The sequence below is a fragment of the Dermochelys coriacea genome, chromosome 25 (genome assembly GCF_009764565.3).
Source record: "Dermochelys coriacea isolate rDerCor1 chromosome 25, rDerCor1.pri.v4, whole genome shotgun sequence".
NCBI classification, from domain to species: domain Eukaryota; kingdom Metazoa; phylum Chordata; order Testudines; family Dermochelyidae; genus Dermochelys; species Dermochelys coriacea.
The window spans coordinates 1607131-1620018 of record NC_050092.1 but is presented as its reverse complement, the minus strand read 5'-3'; the positions used below and the strand labels follow the sequence as shown (position 1 = coordinate 1620018).

General features: G+C 47.6%; 1 protein-coding gene across 2 annotated transcripts in view; it reads left to right on the top strand.

Moving 5' to 3' along the window:
• LOC119848535 (excitatory amino acid transporter 5-like) overlaps positions 1-12888 on the top strand; it is a 96018-nt gene that overhangs the window by 38821 nt on the left and 44309 nt on the right. For both annotated transcript variants that reach the window (XM_038384506.2, XM_043502864.1), the window contains exon 3: positions 5834-6046. In XM_038384506.2, coding sequence (XP_038240434.1) covers positions 5834-6046 — 213 coding nt within the window. The remainder of the gene's footprint in view (positions 1-5833; positions 6047-12888) is intronic.

Here is a 12888-nt window from a genome sequence, read left to right as displayed (position 1 = left end):
TCCCTCCATGTGCTTGCCAAGCTTAATGACAAGTCTGAAATGTTTCTGACACATAGATGGAGCATGGTGGACAGAGTGCACTACCCCTGTGCAGCCCAAGGTTCTGGAGGGCAATGGACTGAGCTTAGCCAGGGAGCTCTGCAGGACTCTGGAACTAAGGAAACAAGGGGTCAAAGAACTCTGCAGAGCTTAGGAACTCTGTGGGATCTTAGATCCACAGCTCCCTACCCGCTCTCTGTGATTCCACTCCTATGTTCCTGCAACCTCCCCACCTCAATTCCTGCTCCACTTCCCACATCTGAGTTCCTGTGGACTTTCTGAAGTTCACAGGGTCTGCTGTAGAATTAGCAGGCCATCAGAAGCCATAGGCCCAATGTGAATTCTGCTAGAGTTCACAGGAGATGGTCCTGCAGACTTCAGAAAAAAGGTGGATTCTAGAGAAAAGATAATACAGGCTGGGGCTGTGTTTTCATCTCTGGGGCATGTACGCAGGGCTGGGCTGAAGGAAGGGCAATATGCAGCCCCCTGACCGTCCCTGGTCTGCCCACTCCTCCTATCTGGCCCTCCCAGATTTTATCCTGCTCCCCTGCATGCATCCCTAGGCTGTCCCCAAGCAGACTTTTGTAGCAAGGAATGGCGGTCCAGAAAGATGAACTCCTTCCACACTTGGAGCAAGCATGATCTGGGCCTAACACACTGCAGGGCAGCCATCTCTCTGCACATTCTCCAAGTCAGAGCCCTTTGACCAGAGATGGCTGGGAGAAATTTACTTAACTGCCTTGTTCACTGGAGCAAATGCAGCTGTTTGACAATGTGCTGGTTCAGAGTACTGTAATTTCATGCTGGAGCTGCTGGCAAATAATCAGAGCAACGGTTCACATTAGCAGGCTGTTGAGACCTTTTTAGACCACGTTTGTTTAAAACAGCCCATGGTCTAGTCCTTCTGAAAGGCCATGTCTACGCCAGTGGACTTACAGCTGTATAGCTGTGAGGCTGGAGCTGCTCTGTTCCGCCAAGAGAGTGTGTGAGAGAGAGTGAGCTTCTGTGAACATCATAAAACCACGCAACGAGCAGCAGGAGCAGCTCTCCCACCAGCACAGTGCTGTGCACGTGAGCCCTTATGCCGGTGAAACATATGTCACTCACGGCAGGGGGTGTGGTGGGGTGGTGGTTTCCACCCCCCTGAGCGACATACGTTTTGCTGACATACGTGGCAGTGTAGACATGGCCTGAGGCTCTGTCTACACCATTGTAGTGCTTCAGTAAGTGCAGCCACTTCCTACAGCGATGAGAGAGGCTCTCCTGGCATTGGCGATCGTCCACCTCCTTGAGAGGCAGCAGCTAGGTCGACGGAAGAATTCTTCTCAACCTACCATGGTCTACACTGGGGTTAGTTGGTTTAACAGTCTCTCAGGGGTGTGAAATGTCGCTATGCAGCTGTAACAGTGCGGTGTAGACCAACCCTGCATGTACAAGGAGTTTGGACATGTAAAAACAAGCCCATTGGGAGAGCTCAAAAAAGGCTTTTGCAGAATTCAGAAACATTTAATTTTCCTATAACCCAAGAAGAGCTCAGGACCATGGACATTCCAGATTGCCTCTGACGGGTGACTCGTGGTAGGTGCCCAGAGGGCCAAGTGCCCCTCTAGCAAGGTCAAGTGCCCCCAGCAGCCAGCCTGGGTGGGGAGAGGAAGGAGCAGGGGCAGGACCAGAGCCTCTCCTCTTCCAACCCCGCTGCCTGGGAGCACACCTGGCTGTGGCAGCAGCAGGCTGTGCCCTGCCCAGACTCAGCTTCTGAGCATGCCTTGGGGGGAGTCCGACTTGCTCAGCCGCTGTCCTGGGTGCCAAGCCTGGAGGGAGGCAGCTCGGCGCTCTCCCAGGCAGTGCCTGTGCTGCCCTGGGCAGCATTCAGGAGTGGCTCCAGGGCCTGGCTGCCAGGAAGAGGCAGAGGGAGCCAGCGCAGCAGGAGGACAGAGCCCCCCCAGGTAACGTGGGATTGGGAGGGGACAGGGAGAGCGCTGGGGCCCCAAGCTGGGGGCGGGGTGGGGAGGAGTCATGTGGGGAAGTCACGTGTCCACCCCTTTGTGTCCCTTGAGTCACCAGGCAATGGGATCCCTCGGCTCGGATGCTTGTCGGATGATAGGCAGGACCAGCTGCCTCAGAAGAACGTGCAAGAAACCTGTTGTATTAATTTCAGTGGAATAAATGGACACAGCCAATCAAAGATGCTCACCTGACACTGTCACAATACAACACTGTGTTTTAAACTGAGTGTGGGGTTCTGAGTACAGAGACCTGGCTTAGTCCCATGGAACACAAAACTACAAATCTCTCTGGCCTTTTATTAAAGATCAAGAAAAAGAAGGAAAAACAGCTAAAGCCTTAAAAATAAAAAGTGTTAAGTAAGGCTTTGAACAGCATCCCTTCTTCCTTTCCCTTAACTGTCAAGAGTTTTTAGAAGGAAAACCCCCCTGTCTGGCAGTCTCTTAGATATATGCAGTGTAGTTGTAGCTGTATAAATCCCAGGAGATTAGAGAGACAAGGTGAACTGCACCCCCTTAGCTCTCTAGCCTTTAGATGGATTAAAAGTGGTAAGAACTTTCCTGGTTTGGGATGCATGAGAGAGAAAAAAGTAGTTGAGATGAGCTGGAGCTGTTGCTGTTAAAATCCGATCCTGTTTCCTAGAAAATAAAACAATTCAAACTCCAATGGGGAGAGAAAAGAACAGGTAGGAGAGAAAATGCAGCTTCTCTCTTACTTGCATCCTTACTGCTGGAGAAACACAGGCATGGCACACAGTCTGACCAGCTGCTCTGAGACCTGGCAAACTTGCCCCAGTACCAGGATGCTTAAGTTATTGCTTTTAGCTGCCTTTTTGTTTGCAGGCTTACAGCAGTGTTGCAAAATATACAGTCTTGGTCCCCGATTTAGTATTACCCACTAATACCATCCATCATATTGAATGTGGACTTTTTAACAAGTGTCTGTGTGTGTGTGTGTGTGTGGGGTCTGGGGATATTGTTTGGTTTGTGGCATGAGGGGTAAGAGGGGGGGCCCCAAAATGTTCCTGCTTGGCCTCCCATGGGCTAGCACCCCCTCCGATGGCAGCCATGATGGGAAAGTTTGCTCCTTCCAGTCCTCCTGCTTCTGAGCCAATAGTTGTCCTGATTCCACCCCCCACAAAGTCTTTTCTTAGAGGGACCCCCAAAGGAGTGGTGGGCAGAAAAGTCCATCCCTTCATTATTTTGTCCACCAATTAGACCCAATTTCTAACACACACCAATTTTGGTTCATTGCTTTCTGGCCCCACATGTCTCTCCTTTACCAGGCATGATTTTAATACGGTCCTTGGATTATAGCAGTTGGCCTTTGCATTTGGACTCCTTTTCCCACCTTTTTCCATTAACATTTATTGTTACCCATTATTGTGACATTCTAGGAAGTTTCACTCACAGCTGAACTCCCAATTAGGGTAAATTTGTAGGCCCAACTATTATAAAAAACTGGACAAGTGACATTTATGGAATAACCTGCCTTTGGGGGAAGTTTGGATTAAGCCCTGAAGCAGACAGACTCACTTTCCTATAAGTTCTCTGTCCTATCTCATGTAAGTGTGGGTGTTCTTATTATTCTTTACAGAGGCGCCATCTTTCTGTGTTCCTGGGGTGGTTCTCTACCCCAATCCCTACCCCTACTCAACCCCAATCCCCCATCCCACCCCACCTCTTCCTGCCCCCACTCCACCCATGCCCTGCCTTTTCTTGCCCCCACCCTGCCTCCCTCCATCTCTTCCCACCCCTGCTCTGCCCCCCCGAACATGCCCCACCCTCGCTCCTTCCCCTCCTCCCCAGTGCCTCCTGCACGCCACTGAACAGCTGATCACAGCAGATGGGAAGTGCTGAGAGGGAGGGGGAGGAGCTGATGGATGGGGCCCGCCAGCAGGTGGGAGGCACTGGGTGGAGGGGAAGTAGCTGATTGGCAGGGCCCACTGGCAGGCAGGAGGGGCTGGGGGGAGAGGGAGGAGCTGATTGGGGGGGTTGCCAGTGGCTGTGTCTGTGGGTGCTCCGGCCCTGTAGCACCCATGGAGTCAGTGCCTATGAGTTATTAAATGTCGAATCCCTTCTTTTTAATCCTACTGGCATCAATGAGAATCTTGGCATCAATGATATCTTGTGCCAATTAGTTCTACAAGAGTTTTAAAATCTACTTAAAATTTGTCAGATATCAGCCGTGTTAGTCTGTATCCACAAAAAAAAATGAGGAGTCTGTTGGCACCTTAAAGACTAACAGATTTATTAGAGCATAAGCTTTTGTGGGTAAAACCCACTTCTTCAGATGCATGGAGTGAAAATTACAGATGCAGGCATTATATAATGACACATGAAGGGAAGGGAGTTATCTCACAAGTGGAGAACTGGTGTTGACAGGGCCAATTCGACAGGCTGGGTGTAGACATGCAGGTGAATGAGCAACACTATCAGAGGACCCAACCACATCCGCCACACCATCAGAGGCTCATTCACCTGCACGTCTACAAATGTTATATATGCCATCATGTGCCAGCAATGCTCTTCTGCCATGTACATTGGCCAGACCGGACAGTCCCTACGTAAAAGAATAAATGGACACAAATCAGACATCAGGAATGGTAACATACAAAAGCCAGTAAGAGAACACTTCAATCTTCCTGGACATTCTATAACACATTTAAAAGTAGCTATACTTGAACAAAAAAACTTCGGAAATGGACTTCAAAGAGAAACAGCAGAACTAAAATTCATTTGCAAATTTAACACCATTAATTTGGGCTTGAATAGGGACTGGGAGTGGCTGGCTCATTACAAAAGCAGCTTTGCCACTCCTGGAATTGACACCTCCTCATCTATTATTGGGAGTGGACTACATCCACCCTGATTGAATTAATAGAATCTTAGGGTTGGAAGGGACCTCAGGAGGTCATCTAGTCCAACCCCCTGCTCAAAGCAGGACCAATCCCCAAATTTTGACCCAGATCCCTAAACAGCCCCCTCAAGGATTGAACTCACAACCCTACGTTTAGCAGGCCAATACTCTAAGCACTGAGCTATCCCTTCTCTTGCTGACACTAGCCCTCTGCTTGTGTGGTAACTCCCTTCCCTTCATGTGTCAGTATATAATGCCTGCATTTGTAATTTTCACTCCATTCATCTGAAGAAGTGGGTTTTACCCATGAAAGCTTATGCCCTAATAAATCTGTTCGTCTTTAAGGTACCACCAGACTCCTTAAAATTTGTTGCCTTTCAATCTCACTTCATTTATGAGTCATAGACCGTTATGATCTGACTTCCTGCCTGACACAGGCCGGAGAATCTGAGAGGGTAAATAGAACTCCTGGGTCACCTTATCTAACCCTCTATCATGTCCCTGCTTATTTCTCGTCTCTGAGGCCTCACATGAAGTCTCTCCAGGCCTCTAACCGCTTCTCTTGCCCATTTCAAATGGCGTGACCAGCGTTGGACACGGAATCCCAGGCGGAAGACACCCAGTGATTGATATAATGGCTGACACGACCCTATTTTCAGCATTGTTCTCCGTTCCTGTCCTAATGGAAGAGAACACCTTGTTTGCTCCTTGTCCAGCCCTGGGCACTGAGCAGATGGTTGAGCTAAATGAGCTTAAGTGGATTGGAGTTCAGGACCTTGGCGGGGTGGCAAGCACCCTGCAGATCTCATGGCCAGTGGCGGCTCTGCTGGGGCAAGCACCGCATGGAGTTGGTGACTCAGGCAGTCTTTGCCAGAGACATGTCTTGTGCAGTTCAGTTGTGAGAGTTCGCTGAGCATGTTCTCTCTTTCAGCCTGATGTCTGGCTTGGCCACCATGGACTCCAAGACCTGTGGGAAGATGGGGTTGGTCACACTCACCTATTATCTTTGGACAACATTCATGGCTGTGACTGTTGGGATTGTGCTTGTGATCAACATGCATCCGGGCGCTGCTGCCCAAAAGGAGGAATATACCGTGGGCAACGTGGTGTTAAGCTCTGCAGATGCCTTATTGGATTTAATCAGGTACTCTCTAGCACCTTCTGGAATAGCCCTGATTTTATAAATACGGGTCCTGTTTTATTGTTTACAGCCAAGATCTTCACACGGTAAATGAGTTCACATGAGCTTTTAACAAGACGAATGGCTCAAAGAACATTTAAGAAGAAATTGGCCAAATTCAGTAAGTGGGTACAACTCCAGGCACTTCACCCGCAGACACTTGTTCACACTACAGTTCACTCTGACTGCAATCTATGCAGCAACATCGATGCCTAAACCCCTCTGTGCAGCACCATAATGACTCCCAGAACTCCCGCTCAGCTGCTGCCTAACCCTGTAGGCACCTAAACTCCCTCAGCACCTAACTCTCTGCAGTAAAAGTTCCCTAGACAGTAGATATCCAAATTTTAAACTGTGGGGCAAGCATGCTGCTGCCTCTCTAGGTGTCCAGACACCAGTCTCCTGCGTTAAGCCCCAGAACAAGTCACAAATTGTGGAGAGACAGGCATTCGGCTCCCTAAATTGTGTGCAGAGCCCAATCTGTATGTGGTCTCTGAGCAGGCCTACTAGATCTGGTCCCACTCAAAATCTGGCTGGAGGAGGAGGTGGCATTAGTACCCACCCACCTTATAACCTTTAGCCCAGTGGTTAGCACACTCACCTGGGGTGTAGCAACCCCAGGTTCAATCCCCCTCTCTGCCAGGGTAGTGAAAGGATTTGAAGAGGGGCCTCTCAGGAGAGCATGCTACCCATTGAGCTTGGGATGTTGGGTCCCTGAAGCTGTTCTACTATGGCTCAATTACAAAAGAGTGACTGGAGGAAGGGGACTGGGCCCCCAGGGTCTCCCACCTTAGGGCCTGAACCACCTGGTCCCAGAGTCATTTCCAGTCTCTCTGGCCCCGTGGCCATTCCACTGTGGATAAATGCTTAGTTATTGGGAGGGAGGAAGGTGGGAGTGAGTGCAAGAGAGGCACTCTGTAGTCCAGTGGTTGGGCACGCATCCAGGATGGGGGAGACGCCTGTTCAGATCCTGGTAGTAGCGGATTGGCCCCCAGAACCCTGGCCAATTGGGCGGGCTCTGGAAAAATGGGCACCCCTGTGCCCTGACCTGCTCCACCTGCCCTGGTGCTCCTGCCAAGGAGTGGGGGAAGCCCCTGTGCCCTGACCCCATTTCCCTAGCAGAAGCAGGGGGAGGTGGGCCCCCACTTGCTCTGGCCCAGCGCCCTACACATCCGTAATCCACCTCTGGATCCTGGTTCCCCTCTGGCAGAAAAGGAGAGCTGAACCTGAATATCCCACATCCCAGGTAAGTGCTGAAACCATTGGGCTAAAACTTAAGGTGGCCGTCACCGCCTGCTCCTCTTCTGGCTGTTTAGTTTGGGCCGGGGTCATCATGTAGGAGCCGAGGCACCTAACTCAGTGTTGTTCCTGTGATTTTCTAGGTGCCCAAAAGTTAGGTACTGTGACTCTTGGCACTGCAAAGCCTACAGCCTTCTGTGAATCCCACCCCAGGTATCTACGGTCAGTGCAGTGAGGGGGCTCTGCTGTTGCCCAGCTGCTACTGAGAAGTCACTCCCTCAGCTCCAGCCTTTTGCTTTCTCCTTACTCCCCACGGGCAGGGGGCCCTGCGTTGAATGCAGCAGGAGTGGGCCCTTGCACTCATAGTGAGCCCCAACGAAGTCAGTTAATTCTTCCCTTCTCCCCACAACACCCCCCATCAACTCATCATCTCCCCCACATGCATGCACTAAGTCAGCTGCCCTCCCTCTCCTGAGAGATACCCCAGTGGGGGGCAGGTGATAGCCCCACAGCCAGTCATCCTGGGGCTTATGCTCAGGGAGGGCAGCTTTGAGTTCCAGCCTGGCCTCCACAGGAGCCCCACTGGCAGAAACTGCCCATGTTATTTACTCCTCATAACATAAGAACCAGGGGTCACCAAAGGAAATTAATAGGCAGCAGGTTAAAAACAAATAAAAGGATATATTCACACAACACACAGTTAACCTGTGGAGCTCCTTGCCAAAGGATGTTGTGAAGGCCAAGACTATAACAGAGTTAAAAAAAGAACTAGATTAGTTCATGGAGGATAGGTCCATCAATGGCTATTAGCCAAGATGGGCAGGGATGGTGTCCTAGCCTCTGTTTGCCAGAGGCTGGAAATGAGCAACAGGGGATGGATCACTTGATGATTACCTGTTCTGTTCATTCCCTCTGGGGCACCTGGCATTGGCCACTGTCAGAAGACAGGAGACTGGGCTAGATGGACTTTTAGTCTGACCCGGTATGGCCGTTCTTACATTCATGGATGGAGTCATGATGAGTGCAGCTCTTGGGCACTCTGGCCACCATCTTGTGCTGCTAGGACTGAGGAATTGCTTCGGCTCTGAGAGACTCTCCATCCAGGATCGCAGACTGTTACACATCTGCAGCGGCACAGGAGCCAGCAAACAGAGCTGTAAACAGGGGAGTTTGAGTGGGAGTTCTGTTGGAGGAGAAGATTAACAGGATTGAGGTGGGAAGGCTGTGACACATACGGAGGCAGCAGTGGGAGTGACTCATGTAGTGGAAGACACAATGAGGATGACTGGATGTGGAAGCTGTGGTATGTATATGATCCTGAAGGGGGTACCTGGTAAGAGTTTTTTCTGCATGAAATGCCGTCTGATAGAGCTGATGGAGGAAAAGATCCGAGGTTTGGAGATGCAGGTGGAAAATCTGGTTGAGTTTAGGAAGGGGTTTGAGCAGATTATGGAGCAAAGACATGAGGTATCTGAAGGGAAAAGCTCAGACTTGCAGATGGAAGCAGGGCTGGGGAATTCTGAGGGGAAACTGGGTGAGGAAAGTGGTCAGTGGAAGCATGTGACTAAAAGAACCAGGCAGAGGAAAAGACGGGCTAGTGAAGGAGAAATAGAGCTCAGGAACAGGTTTGCAGAGTAGGAAAATGAAGAAGGGGTTCAGCAGGTAGTCGCTGAAGGTGGAAGGGCAAGGAAGAAGAGAAGAGCGGCTAGTCCTAAAGAAAAAGGGGAAGAGTCAATGGAGACTACACCAAATATGAGCCCCAGGAGGATACAGGATGGGTTGAAGAGGATTATAAGGGAAAATAGGAATGGAAAGAACTTGCAGCCAGAGGGAACAGGGGAGAGACTGGAGAATAGCACTGTCACCAGGAAAAGGCAGGTCTATGTGATCGGAGACTCTTTATTGAGAAGAATAGACAGGCCTGTAACCAGAGCTGATCCAGAGAATAGAAGGGTGTGCTGTCTTCCAGGTGCTAAGATACGGGATGTAGACGTGAGACTGAAAAGGATCCTAAAGGGAGCGGGAAAGAATCCCCTAATTATCCTTCATGTGGGAACAAATGATACGGCTAGATTCTTGCTGGAAAGTATTAAGGGAGACTATGCTAGGCTGGGGAAGACGCTTAAGGAAATTGAGGCTCAGGTGATCTTTAGTGGGATCCTTCCTGTTCCTAGAGAAGGGCAACAAAGGTGTGACAAGATTATGACTGTCAACAGATGGCTTAGGCAGTGGTGCTATAAGGAGGGCTTTGGGATGTATGGCCACTGGGAGGCATTCACGGACAGAGGACAGTTCTCTCGGGATGGACTTCATCTGAGTAGGGAAGGAAATAGACTTCTAGGATGGAGGCTGGCACAACTGATAAAGAGAGCTTTAAACTAGGAATTTGGGGGAGAAGGTTGGGAGATGTCCAGGTAATTTCCACGCCGGATTTTAGCATTGAGAGGGAAGAAAACGAAGTAAGAAAGGATACAGCCGTGGGTAGGAGAATGTGTATAAGGAGCAAGGGCAGTGTGGATACCAGTCTAATAGGTTATACTGGCTGTAGAATGACTGTGCCTAATAGACTACAAAATGTGAGCGAGGCCAAACAGAAAAAATTAAGATGTTTGTACACCAATGCGAGGAGCCTAGGTAACAAAATGGAGGAACTAGAGCTACTGGTGCAGGAAGTGAAACCAGCTATTATAGGAATAACAGAAACATGGTGGAATAGTAGTCATGACTGGACTACAGGTATTGAAGGGTATGTGCTGTTTAGGAAAGACAGAAATAAAGGTAAAGGTGATGGAGTAGCATTGTATATCAATGATGAGGTAGAATGTAAAGAAATAAGAAGTGATGCAATGGATAAGACGGAGTCCGTTTGGGCAAAAATTACATTGGGGAAGAAAACTAGTAGTGCCTCCCCTAGGATAGTGCTTGGGGTGTGCTCTAGACCTCCGGGATCTAAATTGGATATGGATAGAGCCCTTTTTAATGTTTTTAATCAAGTAAATACTAATGGAAACTGTGTGATCATGGGAGACTTTAACTTCCCAGATATAGATGGAGGACCAGTGCTAGTAATAATAATAGGGCTCAGATTTTCCTAGATGCGATAGCTGATGGATTCCTTCATCAAGTAGTTGTTGAACCGACAAGAGGGGATGCCATTTTAGATTTGGTTTTGGTGAGTAGTGAAGACCTCATAGAAGAAATGGTTGTAGGGGATAATCTTGGTTCAAGTGATCATGAGCTAATTCAGTTCAAACTGAACGGAAGGATTAACAAAAATAAATCTGCAACTAGGGTTTTTGATTTCAAAAGGGCTGACTTTCAAAAATTAAGGAAATTAGTAAGGGAAGTGGATTGGACTGAAGAACTTATGAATCTAAAGGTAGAGGAGGCCTGGGATTACTTTAAATGAAAGCTGCAGAAGCTATTGGAAGCCTGCATCCCAAGAAAGGGGAAAAAATTCATAGGAAGGAGTTGTAGACCAAGCTGGATGAGCAAGCATCTCAGAGAGGTGATTAAGAAAAAGCAGAAAGCATACAGGGAGTGGAAGATGGGAGGGATCAGCAAGGAAAGCTACCTTATTGAGGTCAGAACATGTAGGGATAAAGTGAGACAGGCTAAAAGTCAAGTAGAGTTGGACCTTGCAAAGGGAATTAAAACCAACAGTAAAAGGTTCTATAGCCACATAAATAAGAAGAAAACAAAGAAGGAAGAAGTGGGACCGCTAAACACTGAGGATGGAGTGGAGGTTAAGGATAATCTAGGCATGGCCCAATATCTAAACAAATACTTTGCCTCAGTCTTTAATAAGGCTAAAGAGGATCTTAGGGATAATGGTAGCATGACAAATGGGAATGAGGATATGGAGGTAGATATTACCATATCTGAGGTAGAAGCGAAACTCAAACAGCTTAGTTTTCAGAGTAACAGCCGTGTTAGTCTGTATTCGCAAAAAGAAAAGGAGTACTTGTGGCACCTTAGAGACTAATAAATTTATTAGAGCATAAGCTTTCGTGAGCTACAGCTCACTTCATCGGATGCATGAAGTGAGCTGTAGCTCACGAAAGCTTATGCTCTAATAAATTTGTTAGTTTCAAACAGCTTAATGGGACTAAATCAGGGGGCCCAGATAATCTTCATCCAAGAATATTAAAGGAATTGGCACCCGAAATTGCAAGCCCATTAGCAAGAATTTTTAATGAATCTGTAAACTCAGGAGTTGTACTGCATGATTGGAGAATTGCTAATATAGTTCCTATTTTTAAGAAAGGGAAAAAAGGTGATCTGGGTAACTACAGGCCAGTTAGTCTGACATCTGTAATATGCAAGGTCTTGGAAAAAATTTTGAAGGAGAAAGTAGTTAAGGACATTGAAGTCAATGGTAAATGGGACAAAATACAACATGGTTTTACAAAAGGTAGATCATGCCAAACCAACCTGATCTCCTTCTTTGAGAAAGTAACAGATTTTTTAGACAAAGGAAACACAGTGGATCTAATTTACCTAGATTTCAGTAAGGTGTTTGATACCGTGCCACATGGGGAATTATTAGTTAAATTGGAAAAGATGGGGATCAATATGAACATCAAAAGGTGGATAAGGAATTGGTTAAAGGGGAGACTACAACGGGTCCTACTGAAAGGTGAACTGTCAGGCTGGAGGGAGGTTACCAGTGGAGTTCCTCAGGGATCAGTTTTGGGACCAATCTTATTTAATCTTTTTATTACTGACCTCGGCACCAAAAGTGGGAGTGTGCTAATAAAGTTTTCAGATGATACAAAGCTGGGAGGTATTGCCAATTTAGAGAAGGATCGGGATATTATACAGGAGGATCTGGATGACCTTGTAAACTGAAGTAATAATAATAGGATGAAATTTAATAGTGAGAAGTGTAAGGTCATGCATTTAGGGATTAATAATAAGAATTTTAGTTATAAGCTGGGGACGCATCAATTAAAAGTAACGGAGGAGGAGAAGTACCTTGGAGTATTGGTTGATCATAGGATGTCTATGAGCCGCCAATGTGATATGGCCGTGAAAAAAGCTAATGCAGTCTTGGGATGCATCAGGAGAGGTATTTCCAGTAGGGATAAGGAGGTTTTAGTACCGTTATACAAGGCACTGGTAAGACCTCACCTGGAATGTGTGCAGTTTTGTGCAGTTCTGGTCTCCCATGTTTAAAAAAGATGAAGTGAAACTTGAACAGGTACAGAGAAGGGCTACTAGGATGATCCGAGGAATGGAAAACTTGTCTTATGAAAGGAGACTCAAGGAGCTTCGCTTGTTTAGCCTAACTAAAAGATATGATTGCTCTCTATAAATATATCAGAGGGATAAATACTGGAGAGGGAGAGGAATTATTTAAGCTCAGTACCAATGTGGACACAAGAACAAATGGATATAAACTGGCCACCAGGAAGTTTAGACTTGAAATTAGATGAAGGTTTCTAACCATCAGAGGAGTGAAGTTTTGGAATAGCCTTCCAAGGGAAGCAGTGGGGGCAAAAGATCTATCTGGCTTTAAGATTAAACTTGATAAGTTTATGGAGGAGTTGGTATGATGGGATAAC